The sequence below is a fragment of the Ciconia boyciana genome, chromosome 7 (genome assembly GCF_034638445.1).
Source record: "Ciconia boyciana chromosome 7, ASM3463844v1, whole genome shotgun sequence".
Classification (NCBI taxonomy): Eukaryota; Metazoa; Chordata; class Aves; order Ciconiiformes; family Ciconiidae; genus Ciconia; species Ciconia boyciana.
In genome coordinates, this window is record NC_132940.1 from 14,142,935 (window position 1) to 14,169,043 (window position 26,109).

The 26,109-nt window shown below is 36.5% G+C and overlaps 2 protein-coding genes across 10 annotated transcripts in view; one reads left to right on the forward strand and one right to left on the reverse strand.

Annotated features, from left to right (window-relative positions):
- USP33 (ubiquitin specific peptidase 33) overlaps nt 1-17,718 on the reverse strand; it is a 44,268-nt gene extending 26,550 nt beyond the window's left edge. For 2 of the 8 annotated variants that reach the window (XR_012043262.1, XM_072866578.1), the window contains exons 1-8: nt 17,269-17,546; nt 11,856-11,938; nt 11,183-11,294; nt 10,045-10,098; nt 7,896-7,958; nt 5,231-5,383; nt 2,837-2,936; nt 237-306 (exon numbers count right to left, since the gene is read on the reverse strand). Coding sequence is in view for 7 of the 8 variants with exons in the window: in XM_072866578.1 (XP_072722679.1) it covers nt 237-306; nt 2,837-2,936; nt 5,231-5,383; nt 7,896-7,958; nt 10,045-10,098; nt 11,183-11,263 (521 nt within the window). In the remaining variant the exon portion in view is untranslated. Of the gene's footprint in view, nt 1-236; nt 307-2,836; nt 2,937-5,230; nt 5,384-7,895; nt 7,959-10,044; nt 10,099-11,182; nt 11,321-11,855; nt 11,939-17,268; nt 17,548-17,612 lie in introns of those variants that run through there. The other 6 variants (XM_072866580.1, XM_072866581.1, XM_072866576.1 and 3 more) reach the window with 4 other exon arrangements.
- Nucleotides 17,698-26,109, forward strand: part of MIGA1 (mitoguardin 1) — a 45,810-nt gene continuing 37,398 nt past the window's right edge. Inside the window, exons 1-7 of one of the 2 annotated variants that reach the window (XM_072866584.1) lie at nt 17,698-17,853; nt 18,846-19,016; nt 21,873-22,050; nt 22,602-22,738; nt 22,998-23,124; nt 23,596-23,732; nt 24,526-24,649. In XM_072866584.1, the coding sequence (XP_072722685.1) occupies nt 18,918-19,016; nt 21,873-22,050; nt 22,602-22,738; nt 22,998-23,124; nt 23,596-23,732; nt 24,526-24,649 (802 nt within the window). In that variant the 5' untranslated portion in view covers nt 17,698-17,853; nt 18,846-18,917. Of the gene's footprint in view, nt 17,917-18,845; nt 19,017-21,872; nt 22,051-22,601; nt 22,739-22,997; nt 23,125-23,595; nt 23,733-24,525; nt 24,650-26,109 lie in introns of both variants that reach the window. The other variant, XM_072866585.1, reaches the window with a different exon arrangement.

The window sequence follows — 26,109 nt, forward strand, 5'->3', positions numbered from 1 at the left end:
TTTATTCAGGACAGTGAGGAATTAGAATGAAACAGGGTAAAAGCTGAGCAGCCTGTATACCATAATACTTTTTTTTTTCCTATCAGTGACACAACTGTTTGTAGTATATAAGACCAAGATTTAACAAATACACATCTTCTTCCATGGTAGTGCAGCCCTTCAAAATCCTTAAGTGCATCTTGAGAAAATGCATGTATAAGCAAATATTAAATTACATTTACAACCACTTTTCTTACCAGTTGGAAAGAGCTTGTAAAGCTGCATTCATGTAACAAGTGTTTCCAATATTTTTTAATCCTGTTAGACCTGAAAAACAGAATGAAAATTCAGCAAGTCTGTTAATCCAATACAGGACATATTAAGGAAAATACTTCGTAGAAAATATCTACTAATTAAAATACTCATGTAACACTTCTGATGCCAATTATAATGCAGAGTTGTAACTAAAAGAAACATAGGACTCCTAAAGGAATACTAATCTAACTAGCAGAAGTAATTAAGTGTTTTGATTTTGGCTGACTAAAACACTTCAGACAAGTAGATTGTATTTCATCTTACTAACTTTTGATGTTTTATGACAACTGCAGATTGTAATTTAAAATATGTTTACAATATTTAAGTTTTACTTGAACTTAATGATTTACCTGTTCAGTTAAATTGTTGCTATGCTGTGTTCCTAACAGTTAATCATATTACCAAATGCTTCTCAAGAAAGATTTCATTCTTCTGTCTCATGTTCATGCTAGTAGTCAGATTATGCTACACATTCAAGACCTACTCAGCATGTGATTATCCCAGAATCAGAATTATAATTACCTACGATCAGTCTTTTTCTATACCAATTATATACCCTTATTTTTATACACAGACTGCTCATTTTAGACTTCCACACAGAATTTATTTTCAAGCCCAGATTGTTTACTTTCTTTACTGATACCCACATATAGTTTTTCCACATACATAAAAGTTGCAATTAACATATATTCTTTCAGTGATTATGGAGTCATGAAAAATGCTCTCTAAATGAGGCTATTTAAACAAGTTATAATTATCATATGATCTCAATTTAAAAAAATCTGAAACACTTGCTATTCATAGCTACTAAAGTGTTAATGAAGTAATTAATTTCAAACTAAAGTTGCTTTTGTGTGAGAAAACAGTAACATTTATAAGCAAAGAATCAATAAGTGTGGAAAACTTAAAATATTCAGCAATTAACACTATTGTCTCTGTGCAATCCTTGAAGTATAGGAACTACCCCGATCATTTTAGTCTGTGGCAGAAAAATAAAACTTACTAAGAAAATCCTTTTACATCTCAAAAATAGTTTGATTACTTCAGTTGAATTTTCTAATACACAGAACTTCATTTTTAAGTTTTAAAAGGTTTTTCTATCTGTCTGTATGGAAATATAGTCCTGCTTCCCACATCTGAACCTGCATTCTGCCTTTCCGATTTCTGCTACAAAAAGGACGGTAATTCTCACTGAAATTGGAAAGTAAGAACTATCAAAGGATTTTAATTTTTTTTTTTAAATTTTTTTAACAGAAGATATATCAAGAAGATACTCTCACTGCAGTTTTCCAGCCTGAAGTGTTGCAAGTCAAGTTTTTGAATAGACTTCTTTTCTTGCAAAGATATATTCTAATGTTTGCTTCATCAAAAGCATTTCAAAAGAAATTTTAAGAACAAAGTTAAAATGGAGTTAAAGAAGATTTTTCCTTTAAATTTGAGAAATGTATTAACACAGTCACATCAATATTACTGGGAACTTTAATGCAATTCTACTTGTATATTAGTTCTATACAAGTTACATTCCCAAAAATATTAATAGGACAAGAAGATACACAAATACACACATTGGTAGGAGAAAGTAACTGGAAATAAAACACATGGTTTAATGATTTAAGGGCAGATGGCAAATTAGTGGGGTGGTGACATATCCAGAAAGACTGTGCCAGACAACAGAAGGGGCAAAGTAGCTTTTTTGGCTGACACCAGCAGACTTAGGAGAGGGAAAGCTGGTAGTAGATGAGTAAAGAAGAAATTAGATCCATAAATTACAATAACTCTTTTATCATCACTGATGGAAAACAAACTGCCTTGACATATGCATTGGCATCTCAAAAACAATAACTTAACAATCTGCTGGTCAGATTTTTCCGAGAAAATGGTAGTTAGAAATATTTTCATTACTAACAAATACACATACCCTTTTTAAAACGATCAATACCAATTTGAAACTTGTAAGAAATAATAATAATTATGTTCTCTTATGAAATGAGAAATTAAGGCTTTACTGTTTGGGGTGTCATGCACTCTCATTTGCATCTTTACAATAGTTTAATATTAGGGTGGGGTAACCTTTTGTATGTTTGAATGAAATCCTAATGAAATCCATTACTGAAAAGGAGAAGACAAAAAAAACCAAAAACCCATACTGGGATACTACAGGCTCAGAAAAGGGTTACCCAAAATGCAGGAAAGCATTCAAATCAGGAACCTTTTAGGACAGGAGAAAACATTAGAACAGATTTTATAAAAAACTGCTTTTACCAGAGTGGCTAGAACACCAGCTACACTAAACATTACTCCAACATGCTTTCTTATCTTTGTTGCTGCTTGCATGGGTGCACTACATTTATCACCACAGCCTCTGCTCTGAAAGTAAGTAAAGATTGCTGCAATAAAGGTGAAACTAAAAATAAAGATCTTAGCTGGAACAGAATAGGAAACAGTTCCACTTAAAAGAGAACTAGCATATAGCTGGAGAACAGACTTGGAGACATACACATGCAATAATGGGCAATAAAGCGCTGGATTTTGCTTTTATTACCTCTAGTTTTTAACTCATCTTCTTCCACTTCTATATCTAAGTCATCAAATACAGCTGCTAGCGGAATCTTCAGTGTGGGATTACTAGGTATTTTAAAATCCTTATAAGGAAAAAAAGAAAAAAGTATATTTACTTGTATTTATCAATTTTTCTCTTAATTGAGCTTACATATACGTTCACCAACAAATCTACGAACTGAAAATTATGTGAATGCATTTTGAAATCTCACTGCACATAAAGCAAGAATAATAGGATTCCACACTACCCTGACAAAGTTTACTAAGAAAAAACCCACGTTTTTGTTTTCAGATTAGCAGTGACAACATTGCATGATTTTATGACAACAGCTGAAGAATCAAAACAAAGCGAGTTATAGTATTTCTTTCCCTTTGATAACAAACAGTAAGCCAGCACTGAAAAGCTAACACAGTAGTCATCACATAAAAGTAAGTGTATATGTTTTTGATATGCCACCAGATGGCTCACTACATTTAAGGAAGACAAATTAAACTGTTGGAAGCAAAATGTACAAATAGAGAAACAGAGTATTAGGCAGGCAGACATTTATTGCATGACAAGCTCTTTCTGTGAGCATATAAATAAAAGTTCTAAACAAAACGTTCGACAGACTTTGTAAGTTCTACTGATTTTTCAGTATATTACACACATTTCCTTGGAAGATTAAAACATGTTAAGTATAATAGAAAAGAAGTTCAGAAGTCTGAACCCAGCTTTATATCAAGTCACCAGAATTTCTGGACAACAGCAACTTAAAAAAAAATATTCCAATGGTACTATTCCAATTGAGCTGCTAGCATTTTATGAGAAAATGATCAGATTACATTCATATTGAATACTGAACTTTGAAGTAAAAATATTAAAGCATATTTCCTCTCTACATATATTGAAAAACTACCCATCTTTCTGTCCAACCTGTGCATCATGGTGTATCTTCCGTAGCGTTATGCCTCAAGCAAGCAAAACAATTTTAATAATACTGTATTTGTACTTGTGTCAGTTTTACCTGAGTTACCTGTCATTTTTATACAAGTACATTAAATATGCAATAAAGAGATAACACCTTTTTTCAGATACACCATTATGCCAATTATACTTAAGAAATTGCAGCATAACTTTCTCCAAGACAAGACTTATCTAGAAAACATATTATCAGATGCCAGTGAAGACTAACGTAACCAGGAGAAGATAACAAAACAAACCTAAACAAACCTTGTTGAAATTGCAGAAAAACAAGACAAGCAAATAGCATATTTCAAAATTCTATATATAACGTCTGCTTTGCTCATTTTTTTCCTCCAACTTGTCTCCAATACTAGCTAACGCTTTATTCATTATCTTACTCTTCAGCTACTGTGTAAATTGTTAATAAATGTGGAGCTAGGAACAGCTAAGCACTTTTATAAAGTCTTGTCTTTGATGCCATAATCGTATAAAACACTACAATCTTAAGCCTGCATTTTACTCGGCTAATACTAACTTCCCAGATACTGGCCATATTTTTCTCCTTGGCATATTTATACTCCTTGGCAATCCTAACTGCCATAGAACACTATTAGGATTCTCCTGATTTCTAGTTTGATACTTATTTTTCCACATGAATCTAACACAATGTATTTGTCATTCTACACCAAAATTACAAACGTATACAGAATATACACAGGTTACTACTGCCTTCTTAGTAAATTCTTGCATAGTAGCTAAATTCTTAACTATTCACAAGTGCTTGTGCGTATACCACATCACCAGAAAAATTTTCCCACACATATACATATACAAAAATGAAGACCTTTTCAGTCATTTATGAAAACTGAAAACTAGACATGTTTAAACCTCAGAAACTAAATTATAGGAATCCCTTTAAGTGTCTCATATTACTAGCTGAATAAGGTTAACAATTAGCACATATTTCTCTAAAAGCACCGTACTTGTATGAATGAATTTGTATCTCAGGCAAGTGTCCATAAACACATATTAAGGCATTCTGCGCTCCCTGTAAGTTAGCCAGCAATTACTGTAATAAGTTTTTAAAATAACTTTTTCAAGATCTGACAGAACAGGGAAGCACAGGTGAACTATTCCAATCTTGTAACCTTAAATTTAACCCTGTGCTTTTTCTGTACCTTACAGTTTATTGTAGATTACAAACAATTAGACAATAAGATGAAAAAAGCATTCTTAGGAAGCATGCAGTACACAGAGACAGAAGATAGAAGCTGGGCACTGTCTTTTTAAAGAAATTTTATAAAAATAGAGAGAAATTAATAGAAAGTTCAGCCACAAGAAAGGAGGAAAAGTCAGTTTCTCACTTGAAAGAAGACACAATGTTTACTGCAAAGCTACAGCTGCCTTTGTTTCATTGGGTTAAAAAAATACCTGCATGCTATTTTCTTGTACTTGGTGAGACAGTCTTGCATTTGGTAGTGGAGAATGAGATCCTAATTTTCTATCCAGGAATACTTCCTTACTACAGGCATAACACCAAACACGGAGTGTAGTAAGGTTGACAGTTAGACAGTGTTTTGTCTCCTAAAACAGAACAAAACCGTGATTCAGAAATTTGGAATAATTAAATACTGCTACAGGCAAGCTAGAACAGAAGTATTAAAATTCTAGATGCTTTAACAATGAAACAAATATGTACGTTAGAATATTAAAAGCAATTAAATTACTGAAATTTTAGCACAAACTATACAACACTAATTTTTAGTACAAGTCACTAAATTAGCAACAAGGTACAATCAGAATCTAAGCCATTGTCATATCTGACATGCCTCTGTGTAATTACAAAAATAAAAAGAAAGGCTGTTGTCAGAAGTGTTACAATTCACAACAAACCAATTTTCCAGGAATGTCTGCTATTGGTCATAATGGCAGCCACGTCCTCTACAGTAAGGGCAGTGTTTATTTCTACTGGTTTTCTGTGGGAAATTAAAGCTATTTAACAATCAATCAGAAGAGTAAGATAAGATTTTTAGTTCAGTTACAGTAAGAGGTGCTCATATCAAAACAAACATTCTAGACTCAAGTAGTTCTCTTGTTGACAGCTTCACACTGTGAAGCAATATAAAAATTTGACAGATGGAGAATATTTTTACTGTTCTAATCTTCATCTTTCTTTTTTTAACCTCTTTGCTTACTGTAAGATTATGTACACAGTTGCTATCATCCTCCAAATATTTCCACCAATCCTTCCTGTATTTCTTCCTTATACATGGGCACCAGCCAGGTTTATAGACAATGACGGATTTGCTAGAAATTAGGAAAATACTACAACTGCTGCAGGATACCCAAGTTCCTCCTCCCCTCATTTAATAAGGCCTTGTACAAGGACAATGTTTTTTATATATAATGTGGGCTACAATTTCATTAAGTAGCCCTCCCCCTGCTAAAAAACATCAGAAACATCAGATTACATAAATACCTCAGACAATTTTAATCATGAGAATACGCTTGATTCTGCAGCTTCAGCTGCATAAATAATTACAAGTCTCCAGAGCAACAGCTTATTAATTTTCTTGAAGTGGACACAATGAACATGATTATTTGCAGTACAGGGAGCCTTGCTAGTTAAGTAGAAATAAACAGATTCATGTCAACCTTGTTCCTCTCATTTTAGTGAGTTTATTGAGATTTTTACTGAAAAAAAATCCAGAAGAGGGTTTACTATCCCGAAATTAAAATTAAGTAACAAGAAAATCAAGACAAGGATGTCACTGATAGCAAGCAAACTATCCATCCGCTTTCTCTTACCTTGCAAGTACATAACATTGCTAAAACAGCATGTGAATCAAGAATAAACTACTATAGAAAGCCAAGAGGTATAAAATTGTAGGCAAGAAATTCAGGGACCATCTGTTCCCCAACTGCACTACAAGCAGCTCATTTATATATCTATTGTAAAGGCTTTAGAACTGTGATTCAGCTTAAATAGCTGGCAAAAAAAATTGTATTTATATAGATTTATATTAATGCACTATTGATTTGTATAAACATGCATTCCTCTCAAGACCCTGCCTCAAAAAAAATCAGGAGTGGTGGTAAAATGCAGTCATAAAGCTTACTTCCTGTAAAACCCTGGTATATACTATTTGTTCATTTTAATATTCACTGGGGGGGAGGGGGGGGTGTTTTGGTTTTTTGGAGGTTTTTTTAGTATTTTTAAGGACCAAAAATTGCTCAGTGTGGAACCTTAGATGTATTTTCTGACAGACAAACTGTAAACTGGGGGCAAGAATTTAATTTAATTGGAAATTCAGCAATTCTAAAATGACGTGTTAATAAAACTGCCATCCCTCTGTCCCCAGTATATTTATTAAGAGAGAATGATATATCTCATTTGCTTCATTTTGGCAAGTGTGCACAGAACAGACGGTGAGTTTAAGACCCAACAGATGCATTCAAGCTGTCCAACATTGCCAGAACTTGGCATGCTGGGGAACATAGTTCACACACTCCACTGCTCCTACCAAGCTGGATCCAAAATCAGGACATAGCAGGAAAGGATATGCTCAGCTCAGTCTACAGGTTTTTCATCTGTAGCTACTGGAACAGGGAGCATAATGCAGAAACAAAGCATCTGTTTCTGGTAATTTATACTTCCTATCTTACACCTGTTCAGCTCTCATGTTCATTAATCCAACTTCCCTCCCCATATCCATCAGGCAGCCACAATCCTAAAACGTTAGACTGAAGTAGTGAAGTACTATATATAAGCTGAAGTACTCAAGAATTCTTTTGTCCATGCATCTTGAAAAATCATCAATAATTGTTGTTCTTTTTATAGTTTTCACCATGTTCTTATAAGGAGCACAACAATGGCAGATTTACATAAATAATTATGCAGCTGCAGAAAGACTATAAACTCACATACTCCTAAATTAGTAAGACCTGCCTCTATAGATGAAAAACAACCATAGCTAATCAAACTTCCAAACAGTTATGCTAATATAGGTTATTGACTTCACTAAAATTAGTAACAAATGTTCTCTAATTCTACTTCACTGCTTCACGTAACTGTATTACTAGCAAATACACATACCTGTGAATGGGTGGTACTGTGATCAACATGGGATTCACCACAGCCAACATATGTACACCTTTTCTGTTGAGCAAGATATGAAGAAGTATACAGAATTAAAAAGTGGTGTCAAACAGGTTTACAGAATAGGAATATACTGCCAGTCCTTTTAAAATTCACTCAAATTTCAAACTTGCAGAGCCTTACACAAACCAAGAGACATGCACAATAAGTGTTAAATATCACCTAAAGCAAGTAAGAATGCTGCAAGATTTAACTCAACTCCTCTCACTGGTGGGCAGTGTCAGATATTTAATGTGTTTGGAATATAATTTTTTGGCCATTTTGATATATTTGTTCAGATTAATGTCAACATGTATTTTTTACAATTCATGATTTAGTAGCGATTGTTACAGAAAATATGAAGTTTGCCCAGTGTCTAAAATAGTGAACTGCAACAGCCTCGACATGACACCTTTATACAAAAATGCCTGTATGCCCCTATCTGCCGTGCCTATTTATCAGAGTATTACTTCACAATTAATTAGATTTTCATCTTTAAATAAGAGTTTCCAGCACTATATGGTTAAGTACTTACTACATTCTAGTTATAACATGCAAAATAATTGTTGATTTTAATTGTGCTAATTGCAAAACATATTTGGCTGAGTTGAGTGTGGAATCTTGCAGCTGCCCATCTTCAAGCAATTTTCATTAATTCCTCATTTGCATGAGTCAAGACAATCACATAAGAGGGTACAGAATGTTATCTGTATAACTCTAGGCACGTTAATTTATACAATCAAATAGCAGCTGAACACAGTCAATTTTCTATATTAAATAATCACAGATATTGGTTAAGTTACAGATAGTTAACATGCTGGGATCTCACCATGTTTTTCTACTGAAAAAGGTGAAGGCAAGATGCCAATTCATCCAAGAGGAAATATATCACAGCATGACACTAAGTGTCCTACTGCAATTAGAAAATTCTCCTATGGAAATGTTGGTATGAAATTAAGTTTTTCAGTAACAGTTTAAGAGGTCTAAGTGAGAAATAAAAAACATGTTTTAAGCTTCACAGCATTTCCCCACCTGCCAGGTTGATGCATCCCTGAACATCTCTTCCTACTCCCAAGAGGGTTTTTATATGCAATTAAATTTCAAGCCATCTAACAAAAAAACATTAAACACTATTTCTTTCCCCCTTGGTTTCTATCTCTTATTGATTGAAGGAGCAAAATAATCTGATGTCTTAACTGTTACCATAATCCACTTAAAAGGAAACTAATGAAGTAGATTTTTAAAAATACTCAAACATACACCTAAAGTTTGGCATCTCAGATATCTTCCCGACAGGACTTAGACAAATGTTGCCAAGAAATGAAGTCAAGCCTATAGAGGAAAATTTCAATCTCTGGAAACAGCTGTATGCCTGAAGAACTCATGAGACATTTTAAAAACTAAATTAGCTACATACTTCCCTGTTGGTATCATAGATCAATCAGAATCAACATTTTCAGAGCTTTTTGTTTTGAATACACTGAAAACTATGGTTTTTGTAGACAGCAAGAAGAGTAAGGCAAAAGCATATTTAAGAAAGAACAATATACAGGGTGAAGACTGTACAAAATTCATACAAAGTCTGAAGAATGTTTATACATGCTTCTACAAGTTTCAAAATGAGTTTTTTCTTTGTTTTGCTTAAGAATAAAAAAGTCAGAGTACGTAGTTTTACGCTGTAAAAAGTCAGCATTTACTGCTAGATGTTATTACTACAAAAGCTAAGAGAGGCTTATAAAGAGTAACTTAATTAATTCAGGAATAATATATTAATTTTCAGATCTACAGACCTGGGGAAAAGATTAAAAAAAAAACAAACTTAAGAGCTAAAAAATATCATAACTCAAGAAGAAACCTTAATATGCTACTTTCTTACCCCCAAAAATTTCATTTCGAACACAGTATTCTTAAATTACAAGGAATATGTACCTGATAAAAGGTAAATAATTTAAAAAATGGAGAAATGCATAAGAGGTTTTGCTTTGAAATAACTTAAAGAAACTAATTTAAAGAACTTCATTATAATTGTTTCTTCAAAAAAATACTACCAACTTTATCTACAGGTTACTAGAAAAGGACCCTTCTATGGAACAATAGAACAACTTACCTCTAAGCACGCCCAAAGGTTGGGTCCTCTGACTTTACAGTCCTGACAAGTGCCCTATTAAACACACAAGCAAAGTATTATTTCATTTACTTTCACCAGTAAACCACAACTTTGAGACAAAATGAGAAAAAATACTGTGAAGCTCAGTATCAACTGAATAATTTTAAGACAGAAAAAAGGATATATTGATAACCAACACAATTTTTATTTTGCTTCACATAATCTTAAGATCAACACATTTTTCTGGTAAAACCTTGAATGTCTCTGACTTTTCATCTTAACCAAAAATTGTTCTTCTAAACAAAGCATAAACATATATCATATCACATTATTATAAAAAAACCCTCAAAATTGGTCTTTCCTATCAATTTAACATAAAAAGAAAGAAAACTGATAGAATTTGTAATAACTGCATATTCCTATTTGCAGACAGTCAACACTATCTGCAAAGGTTTACAAAAAAAGATGCAACACTAGAGAAATGCTATGCCCCTCAGCAGCAAATTAACTGTTACACTGTTCAGATAAAGAAATTTAGCACCATGGACAGAAAAGGTTTGGCTTTTCATCACCTCCCAGCTGCTATAATGGATTACAAGATCTTCCTTTGTTCCATTCATTAATACTAGCTGGAAACTAAGAGTTCAGGTAGGGGCATTTTCTCAAACTGTGGCTCCTCCATCAAAAAATGAACTGTTATCCAAGAAAAACTTACGCATAAATTTCTTTGTTACAGTTTGTACTTGAAGTCAAGTCAGTTATACTGTATTACATTAACATTCCAAATAACTAACTGCTAAAATGGCAGTGTCTGAAAATAAAGTTCAGCTTGGTGTTATGCTAACTCTTTTAACCAATATTTCAACTAATATTTCCATTAAAACATCACTTGCTTTGGAAAACATTGCTGGGAAAGGTACTCTTTAAGTGTTAAGTACTGAAAAATAGTTTTTCAGTTTTATCAAGTCCATAATTCTTCCCGTACTTTGTTTAAACCGTACTATTCCAGTACAGAAGATTTTACCCATGCTTAACACTTAAATGCATCTTACAACTAATAATACATGACAAGATATGTAGCTAAAATAAGTGACTAGAGTTAACTGTGATAGGAAGAAAGTAAGCTGCTAAAACTCACATGAGATTTCTGTATCAATTCCTCTTTTGTTATCTCACCAACTGATTCCAAGTGTGGGCAATTGCTGCTGGGCGATGACATTTCAGAAGCTGTATTTTCTGAGATCCTGTAGCTGGAATTTTCAAGATCAGGGAATCGCTTGTCAACAGAAGTAAGAATGAGTAAAATCCAATTCCTTACAGTAAGCAGCAATATTAGATATCTAATATGCAACATATACACAACTTTTAAAAGAATGTGCCTTTTTAATTTAAGTTAGTATAAATAACTTTATTAACAGTAAGAGAATCCAATAGTCCAAATTAAACACAGCTGACTTCTAAAATGAAATCCTCTAACGTTTAGGGCATAAACTAACAGAATCCTGAGTGGAGCAGAGCTAGTTTAGATTAATTATTTAACCTCCTGGCCTCTATCATGGCACCCCAATGATATAAAAATCACAGTTTTCAAGCCTATCCAGAACTGATGGTGGCTTTGACTGTATATTCTGGAAAGGGATCTTATGCAACACTGCTGAAGTGTGCTGAAGCTGTGAAGGCTAAAATGCAGGAGCACATGACTTGCTTGTCAAAGGAGAAGGAAATTTTATCTTGGTTTTATTTATTTACGAAGACACATTCTAGATTCAAGCATATTACATATCAAAAGCAAACTGAAACTTGTAACTCACATGTAGTACTGAACACTCAGTGAGCTTTTCTCTTGTTTGAGTTCTCTCTGTCCATCCAAGGTCTCTGATGCAGACACAGAAACCTATCAGAAATAAAGAATGCTAAATACAATCACTTTGTCATTGTTATTTTGATGGCTGCACAGAAAGCTATGAGGTTTTACAGAAAGAAAATTAAAAAATGAACTCAGTAACGTTCTTTTTATATAAATAGTCCAATTGGCTCATGCAGGTAAGAACCATGCAAGAACTTTGTTCCAGTTTTGTCACTTAAACAATTACTATCGATGCCTCAATCTCTCTAAAGCCCAAGAAATCTTAAGCTTTCTTTGCTCAACTATTATCTGTCCAATATAGCATTCCTTTATCAAGACTTGCAACTAAACTTCCATTCTAACTCAGTGATGCACACTCCTTGATCTGTTTGCAGCCTTTAGCACTGTTATCAACATCTCTTTCCACTTCGCCTCTTTGCTTGGGCAGCTTTAGGTCTGTTCCTTCTGCTATACGACCAATCACTCCTTTGAGAATTAAGTAACCTAGAGCTTTGACAGCGTGGGGGAAAACAAACCTTGCCTAGTAGGCATCTCAGACACACTTCCTAGTAAACTTTCAGTTTGTTATCTTTGACTTGGTCTTTACTTCCATTGCCTTGCAATAAGATCCCTTTGCATCAAGAGTCATTTCAGTTCCCTTTGATTATCAAAGGGGGTTTTTGTATGTGTGTATGTGTATAAACAGTCTATATTATTCCTACAAATATTCCTATACAACTAATACTATTAAAGTATTATATATTATTTTTATAGGAGTAATATATAATACTTTATAGAATTTATTATATAAATTGATGTATATACCTGCATATATATTTAAATATATTATTTATATATAAACAGTTATTTGTATAGAAATAATACACAGAATATTTATTATATATATAACATGTATACATACACTCAAGTGTGTGTGTATCTTTCAGTCTTTTTGAATGTTATGTTAACAGCTGTTCAATAAAATATTCAAGAACTTATAAGACTGGAAATACTACAGTAAATTAATAATTCAGGATTTTTCAAGATGAGGTCTAAATTCTCTTCCTGGACCAATGGCATGACATTTAAAAAGCATTTGTCTCAAATATAAGCTGCAGCTGGAGAAGTATTTCCTCAATTCACTGTCTATTTGTAATCTATGTGCAATATTGCTGAAAGACACTTCAAATATGAAAATGATAGTTTTTCAGGTCAAACCTCCTGAACTTCAGTCATATTAGCAATTCTGCTTTGAACTGTAAAGTTCCTTTTCAGAACAGAAATGGAAACATGAGCGTATGTTTCATCTTGCACATTTTGCAAGGTCTGTTAAAACGTTAAAAATTGACAAGTGAGTTTCAAATAAAGCCCTGACAACCTTAAAAAAAATTCAGTGTGAATTAATGCTGATTTAACACAAATGCTTTAGAAAGACTGATATAATGGATTAGTAAAGCTTTAGGTTTAATTTTTTTACGGAAGAAGCATTCCGAATGCATTATTCCAAGTAATACAAAGCAATGAATGAAGTGGAGACTTCACCTCATGCTACCAGATTTGTATTTAATAGCTACTTTTCACACCTGGAACCATCCAAATCCAAACCTGTAGTCCTGAACAAACCCAAACCCAGGAGTTCCGCTCACGCCAGATTCTGTTTCTTGGTGTAGTCTGCATCTCCTCATAATAATCATCGGAAAGACCAAAGCATGTTGAAACTCATGTCCCTATGGATGTGGTTCCTACTCCTGTCCATGTGGAGAACATCCCTTTTAGAAGTCTAGTTAATGTTATAGATTCTTTACATGTTGTTATATGGGCAGAACTGAATGGTCTTTCTTTCACTTTTTGTTAACAAAATTGTTACACACCTCCTTCCATCCTGTAGCAACCGTGCTAACTCACTGTACTGCCATAACCTTGGTAGCCTAATATACCTAGCTGCAGTAACACATTTTGTAAATTTTTATGTTAAAGTCTAGAACTGTAAAATTAATTTCAAAACCGTGATTCATCCTTCATCTCCAAGTCCTAGCAAGCCCAGGGTAGCCCCTCCCTCGCTCACTGCCCTTCCTCCATTTGATCACTTCTACTCTATCCAAAAAGATTGCTTGTCTTCCTTTACTGGTGCATCTCATTATCACATCTGCTTTTCCACAAGCTTCTGCATTGCGTTGACCTCATCCAAAAGTCACTTCTTTGCATTTTCAATAATAATAATAATAATAATAAAATCTAGTTTTGTATTTTCTCTTCCATTCCATTTTATACTCTTGTTCTGAAGCTGGAGTATCTCTCCACTTCATGCCCCCCGTGATACGTAATAGTTTGTACTGGGAAGGTACCTAGATATCTCATATGAACAGCTCTACTGGGTCAGATGAAACATCCGTTTAGCCCAGTATCCCATTTCCACCACTGACCAAAAGAAGACGACTTATCACAGAAGAATAAAAATATGACAAGAATATATATATTCTTGTAATATTTTCTTCCCTGAATCCTTTCCACCTCTGGGCCTTCCTGAACCAGAGTTTATATATTAGAAAGACAGAGAAAGGCTCTGGAAAGGAGCTACATCAGTAATTTCAGCCTTCCTCAGGTTGAAGAACTCTAAAAAAATTGTTATCAAGACAGGAATTCTTAGACAGCAACTGTGTCCAGCAGTAACAAGACTATTTCTGTCTGTTTCATGGACCCTTCAGAAGTATTCCATGGTCTCACAGGAACCTTAGAAAAATCACAAGCTGAAAACCACGGACCTACATATACAGGATACAAGAAGCATCTTTGTTGCACTATGAGGTTAAGAATGAAGTAAGGCTTAACTGGGAATAGTACTCAAGTTTTCACACTAACTGTTCATGATCATATTCATGCAATAAGCTTCTCATCAAATGCTTCCCCTATGTTTGGGAGAGAACTTTGCAGTCTCTCCCTTGTTCTCCCTAGCTCTCTCCATTGTTTCCACTTGAAAGGTTTGTTTCAGCCCACCTATCTCAATGCATCATACTACATCATTCAACTAATTGAATCATTTAACATTCAAAAGAAGGACTTATTAACACATTTTTGCTTAGTGCATGCATACCGAGTCATACTCCAAAGAAAAAAAAAAAAGCCTGTAACACTTATCTTGAACTCCAGCCTTTTTTTTTTTGTTCCTGTTTATCCTTTGCATTCACTAAGAAAAAAACCCATTTGCTCACGTGAGCCATCAGAGAAATGTGAACCCTAATTTAAAGCATCGTGACCAGCAACCTATTTATTATTCAGAAGAATTCCATGGCATCACAGACTTGTGCAGTGCCTACCATAGAAGAACTATCACACACACAGAAAAATCCCATCAAACACTAAGAGAATTCAACTGATCTTGAAAATGATTTTAGGCTCATGCAGGGAGCCCAATATTTCCTAAAGAAACATAACAGATTTTAAACTCTCTCAAAAAATTTTTTGAATTAATGTTAATGTTTTCATCTGCCTAGTTATAGTAGTTAACACTTCAACAGATGTTGAAATAAACAAATACATATCTTTATTCCATTGATGTCCCTAAACATGCAGCCATTTTATCAGAGCATTTTACAGGGTTCAGTTAGGGAATGCTGGTAGAAGATTTTACGAATAAAAGGATTATTCTGAAGACAGCAATTACCTGAAGCAGTAACTGTATCTTCATTATAGGCTTTTATTATTTTGCCTGTACAGCTCTGAATAACAGCATATCAAACCAGTAAGCTCTATTTGCACTTATTTGTGCAAAAGCTCTTATTTGCACTCACAGTTACTTTACCAGTGATGCATGGGAGCAACCACATTTAACATTTATTTTCATTTTATGGCAACAAAATAAGAGTGATGCAGGGGTGCAATTTTGTATCTGAACATTCGATTACTTAGAATACTAAAGATATCTGGACCTTCAGTAATTAGTTGTCATATAGATAATCTTCACACTTCAGAAAAAACCCACCAGCATTCACTCCAAACTATACATGCCCATTGAACCTACAGCCTTAGACATACCTATTCAGATTTTTAAGATGTAAATTTTTTAATCAGTTTTCTAAAGAACTGTGTTGCTCTTTAAATACTTTACTGGATTCTTTGACAATTATTACAGAAATTGCTTCAGCATAACAATGTACATGAATAATATGGTTACCAAACCTGAGAATAGTCTTCTTAGGTCAAGAAATAGGGAATATTAATCTTAATTCCACACCCTAAATTCCTTTATATTCTGTTAATCAGTAGGTAGTTTTCCTTTTTACCTCCCACCCCTCCCTAATTCTACCTTTTTTTAATCTATCCACTCTAAACATGAGTATCCTGTTTTCTTGGAAAAAATGACAACACCTGTACTAACTCTGGTAGAAAACTTACTTTATCTATTTAGAATAAAACCTGGTATTTTCCCAGTAAATGACAAAAGCATCCTCAGTAAGCTGGTGAACAATGCCTGGTCCTTCTCTTCAGGAACCAAGAATTATCCATCCAAGCAAGACACAATTTTTTAAGTCACTTTCATTAGATTTTTTTTCTGTCATGAAGTATTATTTCCAAAGAGAAAGGACATTAAAAAAACTCGCTTGAGTTGAAGGTATACCCTCTCACAGGGTTCGCCATTTTTCATTTATATTGCTTTTAAAGTGCACAGACTGCCCATTAATTTCTTTCTTCCACCACTTTAAATCCTAACTCTGAAACCCATTAGCTGACCTTTATGTTTCTAAGAGGATTCTCCTAACTCAGGCTTTGCCTGCGCACATAAGTCTGCGGTGGTTTTCCACTAGGTGCTACACCAGACTTTTTTCTCCACTCTATTTCATCGCACACGGGGATCTAAGCGTGTAGGTACCTCAGGGAACGAACAGAGTAATTTACAGGTAAGTTACTGTCTTGAGGAATCGCATCGTACCTACAATACCGTCGCCGCATGGCTTCAACTTTAGAAGGTATTTGCGGAGGTCGATTCAATGCTCTTTGGCCGCTTCCAGCGGGCGGGCGGGCGGGCAGGCAGGCATACCTACCCCGCCTGTCGACCGCCCCGCACGGCGACACGCTGACCCGGAGCAGGCGGCCCCGGCACCGCCGGCCCGCCGCCCCGCAGCCCCGCTCAGCGGCCCGCCGAGGGAGGCAGGCCGCGCACCGCCCCCGGCCCCCGCCCAGCCCTCCGGGAGCGCGGCGCTCTGGCCGCCGAGACGGCTCCCGCCGGCGGCGGCCATCACCGTGCCGACACGCCCAGCCGGCCGAGCCGCCCCGGACTTTGAGACCGGCCGGAGACACGGCGCGCCGCGCTCCTGTCCGCCCTCACGGACGCCTGAGCCAACCCGCCTCCCCCACCGCCGGCGGGACTCTCCCCCTCTTACCGAAGCAGCCGGGAGGATGTACTGTGCGCGGAGCCCGGAACTAAGCCGGGCCGTGGCGAGCCCCGCGGCTTACACCGATGGCGAAGCCCAGCCTCCGGGGACAGCGGCCCTGGCGGGCGGGTGGACAGCGCTCCCCCGCCCGGGACACCGCGGTGCAGAAGGCCGCTGTGGTACGCGCCCAGGCCGCGGCTCCGCCGGTGCCTCCTCACACAGACAGACGCCCACCAGCTGCAGCTGCGGCAACACGGGACGCGCCCCGCACAAAGATGGCCGCGCGGAGCGTCTCCGCCGCTCACGTGAGCGCTGCCCCGCACAAAGATGGCGGCGCCAGGCTCTCACCCCACCTTGCCCGGTTGCCCGCAGAAGAAGGCTGCCCTGTGTAAAGATGGCCGACGCGGACTCCTAGCGGAGTGGGTCACCCTCACGTGGAAGTGACAGGGGCTGCCTCCCGGACGACCTCAGCCACTTCTCACTGGCCCGGAAGCAGATCCCCCGCCGGTCTCCTGGCAGCTGCCGGTGCGGGAAGGGAGCCGCCCGCGAGGGGCCGTGGCTGCTGCCCGTGGCGCCTGCCCCGGCCCTCGGCAGGTAACCGAGGGCGGCAACCGCAGGGCCGCCGCGCAGCGGGACCCGGCCCGGGCCTAGGGAGAGGTGCGGCTGCGGGGACGGGGGCTGAGGGGCGCGCGGAGCCGGCACCCCGGCTCTGACCGTCGCCCGCCCGAGGCGCAGCAAGGCTCGGGTACTCCCGGCCGCGCTGCTGGGGCTGTCCTGCCTGGGGAGGGCTCGGCAGGGCCGGAGGGAGGTGGCGTCCGCCCCCAGGGGGGCCGGCTGCGGGGGTGGGGTTCGCTGCCCCTCCGAAGCCGGCCGGGCCCCGCTCCGTGTCCCGCGGCGGGGAGAGGCTCCTGCCCTGAGGAAGAGCCTCCGGCGCAGCATAACCTGCCTGTGGCCGGAGACGTCGGCGGAGGGAAAATAGCCGGTGGTTAAAGCTGACCGGTCCCTCGGCGTGTGGGCCCGCCCTTTTCTTTCACCTCACTCCGTGCCGCGGTTGCGGTCCTGGATGTCACGCGTCAGGGCTTCTCCTTGTGCTTAGCATCAGGGAGTAAGGGGGATGTGCCTTTTAATGGGGGAGATTACGTCAGGCTATAGTGTTTATTCCTCATCATGTGTCTGCAAAGAAATCGAAGCTCTGAATGAGAGAAACTTTTTCTGGCTGCTCTCAAATCTTTTGACTCTTTTAGCTGGCAAATATGTTCTTCCAACAACAGTGATCTTAGAAACAGCGTTGTTTCCATGTATGATTTGGAGGATATAAGAAGTTAACTGCCAGCCAATAAAAGCGGACGGAGTCCTCTGAAGATCCTGTTATACATATAGAGGTCTCTGCACAGAGCAGTTGGAATGAATGAGGCCTAAGCTGAGCCAGCAGATTTGCTGTCTTCTCATTAAGCACAAGTCTTAACTCTACTCAGAAACATCAGTCAAACAAGTCATGTACCTGTTACATAACAGATTCGAGCCTGTAGAAGAGAGCTGTCCTGGGCATCTATTGCATAATTTAGTATGTATCCTTCATTTGACAGAGTATTCCAGAGACCATCTGTGACTGTTTTCGAGATAGTTCCACTTAATAAGGTTATGGGAGAGAAGTAGCCATGTCAGAAGAAGCTGTTACTGAGGCACGATTTTCTCTGAAGACGGTAGCTTTACGGGTATTTCATCTTCCCCTTTCTTGGTATTATTCTCTTAACCAGGTAATATATACGTTATCTGAATATTGTCACTTTTGATATACGTTTAGAAGTTTAATTGCAATTTTGTACTCCCTCTTCTGAGCTTAATATTAATTAGATTTGTACAGAATACCTTGATTTTTTTAGTTTATTTAGAACACTGAAATAAAATAAGCAGGGGTTTTTGTCTTTTTCCACTAATAAATGCTTAGCGCATCATCATACATCTGACTGAAGAGATTGCTTTATCTACAATGTCTATATGTCTTCGTTTTGCAACAGCACAATGATTCTCATCAAATCAAATATCAAAATCCTCAAGTTGCCTTTTTTTGTAGATTTTTTGTGGGTATTTAAATACTAAACATAACTGTCATTAAATTTTGAGTGTAGTATTGAGTGTGGTCTGAAATAATTTCTAGATTAATTTGGTGAGTGGTACTGGCAATCTGAATGATAATTAATTAATGCAAATAAAAAAATCTGTTGTACTAGTTTTCCAGTCACTTCTGTTTGATTAACTAAGTAGCACATGACTAAAACAAGGCAGTGATTCTTTAAAAACAGGCTGTTTTTTAAACTCATTCAGTTCTTTTTGCTGGTTTTGTTTGTGTGTTTTACTTATGGAAAGATCTTCAAAGAAAATCTTAAGGCTCTATTAATCACAGTATTTCCTTTTATATATGGCCCTGGAGTGATTTATTTTTATTTTCTTTCATTGATATTATAGGCTAGTTTTCACTATATAAATAGCAACATGGATAGCAGTCACTCAAATCTGGGCAAAGAGTACATTATGATCTTAGTTTTGAGGTTGACAAAAGCTGGACGTATTGTCAAGCTGATACTCCTTGTCTGCAGGGAATCGTAAGATTTGTCCCTAGAGCACCTTCAAGTCAAAGACAGGGAGGAGGAGCTGTAATTGTGTCATAGAGATTCAGAGAAGATAGGTGTTAGTTGCCTATAACTACATATCTGATAAATGATAGAGTGAAATAAGTTAGAGTTACTTGAGAAAATATTAAGGCTTCTGTTGTGTCCCTCAGAGAATAAATTTCTGGAAGAGTGAGCCATATTCTGATGCCATAATACATGGGAGAAAAAAAAAAGGTTTCTAGTTGGCTGTGCAAAATATGGCCCAGTAGTTTTTTCCATTCTGTGTATGCTGAATCATTGACAAGGACAACTAAAAGAAAAAATTGTTTATAATTAGGAATGCCAATAATATTTTTAAAAAAATAGATATTAGCAGGCCCTAATAAAGTTCTGCTTTTAAAACCCATTTCTTTAATATGGCTGTATTTTAGTTTTATTGAATTAGATGCTTGTAAGCAAAAGCTATGTAATTTTTCATATTTGCATGTAAATGCTTTTCAAGCTTTTACTGCATATAAAACCAGAATGAGATATTCTCATAGTCTTAGCTGCATCTGATTATTTTCACTTTTTTTCCTGTATTTACAATACTTGAAAATTCTCACCGCAAGATCACTGATTTCTTTTTTACATTGCAGCGTATTCATATCCTTTTTAAATACCATCTGCAACTCCATTATGTGCAACTATTAACTTTTCCCTCCTTAGAGGTTTTCATTTCACTGTTAATTTATTAATGATCAGGCTTGTAGGCACAGACATATTTTTAAAAATCCACTTACAGTTCTTTGAAACTTTAGTTCTAGCATTTAAGTCTGTGAGCTTCAAGGTTTTAATCTCAGTTATTTGGTTATTAACTCTTCTCTGTTAAATACAGTAGTCTTTTAAGTATGTGTTTGTGCTGTATTTCAGGAGTTTCCTTTTCCTCGCAGAGTACAGTGCTAGGTTTTCGGTCTTGGTCAAGATACAGTACCACTGAGGACAGGGTTCTCAAGGCAAAGGTGTTTGACTTGTTGATTGCAAACTCAATGCAGAGCAAAGCTTTCAATGCTTCTTTAACTTACACAACTCTGATAGTATTAACCAATTGCACAGCAACCAGGGAGTGCTAGAGTGCAGTGGTACTCTGTGGGGCCAGCTCTCTCTCGTATGAGGAAACATGTTACAGAAACCCCATATTAGCCCCAAGGACTGAAAATCTGGTTTTCTCCCAGCAGTCTGTTTCTCAAGCAGCACAGATTTCCTGAAGATTTTGCAAATATGGACTCTAGTTTCCAGTTAAATGGTTCTTTTCTTCCTTGTATATCTTGTCACTTTGAATTTTATAAACTTTGTTAATGGCTTTTAATTCCAGTTGCTTGTATATATGGTTCCTATTTGCTAATTTAAACATTTGTAAACCTATGACTGATCTATATCCAAAATAAAACGTAACAAAAAAACCCCCAACCTGGTTTATTTAGAGATATATGTTTAAATACATGTTCTTCCCAAATTGAAACATCATGCAAATGCTATCTTTTGGATCCTCCACTCTTTTACAGTGCAAGAAAATAGTCTAGTTGTGAAGGGTGAGTTTCTTCTCAGTATTTTTTTGCTGTTAGAGAATTAATTGAAGCTGTGCCTTGTCCTAGCATTAAAAAGAAATAAAAAAAAAAAAGAAGTTTGTCTGAAAGTAATTTACTTAGATCCCCATGGTTCGTGGATTTGCAATATACCTTATAGTTCTTGGTGCTGCAATATGTGTCTCTGCAGCCACTCACTTTGTCGCACCAGCCTCTTTGTAAACTCTTTCACCTACTGGCCATTGCAAATTTTGAGAAGCAGTTAGTCTATGTCCTTACTCAGAGCTGGTGGTTTCTCAGGCTATGTGAGAGGAGCATCTCTTATCTCCCTCAGACAAGCTATAGCCTAGGTTGAATGCACCAAAAGGAGGGTAGGAGGAAAGGTGGGAGTAAAGGAGCATATATGTCCAATGAAGTCACACTCTTTTATTTTCAGGTAAAGCTTTCCCCTGGGTTAAAGAGGCTGTTCGCGGTAACAGCAGTGAGTGCAATATCTGTTATTTTTCTGGCCCATCATTTTAAAAGAAAACGTGGAAAGAAAAACGAGAAAGTGCCACCATGGGAACCAAGTCATCTAGTATTAGAGTGTACCAAAGCAGCTGCATCAGAAAAAGGTACATGAAGGAACCCCCAAGGTTTTTTTGTTTTGTTTTCTTGGAGGGGAAGAAAAGGGGTGTGAGGGGATGGGTGTGCGTAACTGTGTGTAGTAGTAAAACAAAATATTTTCCTTTAATGCTGAGTAGGTTTGAATTGTTAAAGTAGAAACTGTGCAAATTAGGAACAAAATTACCGTGTTTTATAAGTAAGCTGGTCTTGTTCTCAAAGCTGAAGTTTTAGTCATGAATTTGGATTAAAACTTTTTTATCAATAATATATTAACAATGGGGTTTGCAGTTCTTGTGGACATATCTCAATACTGAGAAAAGCAGATTTAAATTTTTATAGGATCGGAAAACAATTACGCTCAAGTGCATGTTTTTTGTTATAGATATTGACTGTTCTAATTTGTAGTTTCTCATATAGAACTGAAAATAAAAGAATAATTGTTGTTTGCTTCTGAACTGGATTTTGTTTAAAAGAGTAAATGCAATTCTCTATAGATCTTCCTAACAAAAGATACACTGATTTTAAAGCTGCTGCAAACTCAAAACATTGTATCTGTTAGGTTCTAGTTGTTCCAGCAGTCGGCAAAACTTGACTCTTTCTCTGAGCTCTGCCAAGGAAAAAGGATCTCAGCCTTGTATCTATGCAAATGGAGGACTTTTCAGTAAATACTCCGGTTCAGTTCAGAGTCTGGCATCGGTAAGTTAAAGTGTTTCAAGGCTCTAGAATGTCTGTTAACTTGCACTGCATATGCACCTAATGGTTTCATGGAGCTGAAACAGGTGCCCTGAACAAGCTGCACAGATGGATAGAGATGCTGAGAAGGCCATTGTACTTACTACATAATAAAAATAGTTTCTAGATAGGTAACTTGGATGCAATGTACTCTGACAGGAATGTCGTTTTAAGGATACTCTGTATAACAATACTTCAACATTTGTTTTTTTTTTTTTTTAAGGTTCAGAGTGCCACCTCTTGTCACAGTTGTGCTTGTGCCAATTCTAATTCCTGGGATAAAGCAGATGAAGATGATATTAAGCTTGTCAATATTCCAGTGACCACACCTGAAAATTTATATTTGATGGGTAAGTTATAATAAGAATATTCAGCATATACCAACAATGAATGTAAATAATTTCTTGGTTTTGTGGCAAAGTGCCACACAATATTATTGTGGTGTTCTTTCACAGTGTCCTGTGGACATGTGTCTAAAAACATTTCCATAAAATAATGAAATCTTACTTGATCTAGAGTTAGTTTTTTAAAATACGTATTTTTTAATTCCTATCTTTGTAGTAGTAAGCCATAGAATTATTTTAAAAAGTAAATAGAAAAAAATACACTGAACATTGTTGCTTTAATCATATTGTGTCCTTCTTTATTTTATTAAAAAGGCAGATTTTTTTTTTTTAGACTGGGAATTGCTATTGTTTTAAAAACTTACGTCTCTGCTGTAATCATGCTTATTAGCTACATAGTTTCCTGGGACTCTAAAATATGAATACATATGGAAGCTGTGTATTTGATGGAATGGTGGTATTCCTCATCTCCCCTAGGTATGGAACTTTTTGAAGAAGCACTGCGTCGATGGGAGCAGGCCCTAACTTTCCGTAACAGGCAAGTTGAAGATGAAGCAAGTTGTGGTTCCATTAAGCTGGGAGCAGGAGATGCTATTGCAGAAGAAAGTGTAGAAGTGAGTATATTCAATCTATAATCTACTGTTGCTGCCCTGACAATTTGTTGCGCTTTGTTACCTGAGTCTTTTCAACTTCTAATTCAATTACCAAAACGGAGAATGAATTCAAATTTCCAATTTAGTGGCATTGCATTTAAAGGACATCTAACTTTGTTCCTTTTGATTTTTTTTTTGATTGGTCATTTGGAGGAGGGCGGAGGAGAGGGAATTAGTTTTTTTTGGTTGGTTGGTTGGTTGGTTTTTTTTTTTTTGCAATTGCCTTTGTATCAATGTTTGCTTCTGGATGGTGTTATCAAGCTACCAAGCATACTAGTTCTCTGCACAAAATCTCTTGGGTCATCCCTTTCTTTCATGACTATGTGAGAGGATATCTGCTTAGCAAAGATATAGGTCTTGGGAAAGATGATGAATTTATGAATATTCACAAATAATGTACTCAAACTTTATTTTTATTCCTTTGTTCTTATGAACTAAATGCTAAAAATATTTTGAAATAAACATACACCTATATGGCTTTCATTATTTCTAGTGCAGGAAACACCACAGATAATTTTAAAGTATTTTAAAACTTAGATTTTATTTTTATTATAGTAAATAAAATATGTGTATGTTTAGAAAAGTGTGTATATTTTGGATGTTGAAGTATTCATCTGACAGTGCCCTTGTGTGGTTTGTAGGAAATTAATGTGGCACGGTGAGCTCTTTGAAGGCTTAATATTCTTAGATTTTACAAAGGAATCTTACAGACTGTAAACAAATAGAAAATCTTCTAATATCTTTCTTCTTGCAGGATATCATTAGTGCTGAATTCATTCATAAGCTTGAATCCCTTCTCCAAAGAGCTTATCGTCTTCAGGAGGAGTTTGAGGCCACCCTTGGGGCCTCTGATCCTGCTTCTCTAGCTAATGATATTGGTGAGTACTCCTATTTTACATTTTTTTATTGCTTGTAATAATGACTCTTGCGGGGGTAAGTCACTGAAATATCAACTGAGTAGAATTATGTTTATCAATAAATAAGCAGAAAAAAGTTCAGGTTCTTTACATTAATATGTAATGTTTGATGTAGTGCTTGTATTTTAGATAAGAATGGACTGAGAGGAAATTTTTTTCCTTGTGGCTTGTCAGTATACTTCAGAATTTTCATAATACTTCTCTGCTTTCTAAAGTTTATGTTAACTCGGGTATTTAAATATTTATGCAGTAAGAATATTTGACCCTTTTTATGGCATGGGTGTATTAGAGTGTTTCAAAAGAAGTTTTATATGTCTTTTTGAACTGTCAAATTGTGTATGCATGTACTGGGTTTTTTTTGCCTGCCATAATAAAAATTTTTACAAAAAACCAAAACCAAACCAGTGAGACTTAGCCTGAAACAGATATCCATTACCAAAGCTCTTATCACTGGTGATTGAAATTTATCACACTTATGAGTGACTAAAACCAGGGTGTTATAATGGCAAATATGAGAGTAGTTGCTGCCAGACATGTTGATTAAATACAGATAGTTTGATTGTTTTTATTTAAAGAATTGGTTTAAGATATTCTTAGAGACTGATACTATTACACTTTTTCATAATTCAAGATCAAGCATCTGATCTCAAATAACTGTCACATTTTAAAGGCAGAACATGTTCTGGGATTAGTTTTAGTCTATAGTCTTGTTTGTTAGGCTTAAGCTTGACTGGCACAAGGTGGCAGTACTCTCATCTCTTAGCCCTTGTGCTATCCTACAACTACTAAATACTGCTCTGAGTAAGGTGGGAATTAAATTTAGGTCAGAGCTGGCTTTCTGACATATGTGCGTACACCTGTTAATGTAATTCTTAAAGCAGAAAAGCGTTTGGATGTTTTATTTTGATGACTGAAACCGTAAGCCCTAAATCAAGTTGCAGTGTATATCCATTATTAAATTAGAAGTTTATTTGTAATTTCTATCTTCGGGCAAAATTAATAAAATGTTATTCAAAGGACTCAGTGTGATATTCAGTGTGTTTAGTTATTGTTTTGCGTGGTTACCCTGGAAGTATTTTAAATTGATATTTTATTTTTTAGATGTGGTAACTTGATTCTTGTTTACCAAGAATGTTCTGAGAATTGAATTCCTTTCGAATGTCCTTTGTAGAAATAATTTGTGATCTCTTGAGTAGATGTCTGTTACTTTATTATGAATTTTATTTGTGCTGGCCCAGATGAGTGAGGAAAACAAGTAATGAAGTAATTTAGTGAGTAGTGTTTTCACTGTTCAGGATTTGAGGCTTTTTCATCATTATCTTGAATTCGTGAATATAAACAGAACATCATCTCAAACACTGTGTCTCTTGGAAGATTTAATATAGAGGATGGTTTTATTCAATATTTGATATAAAAACATT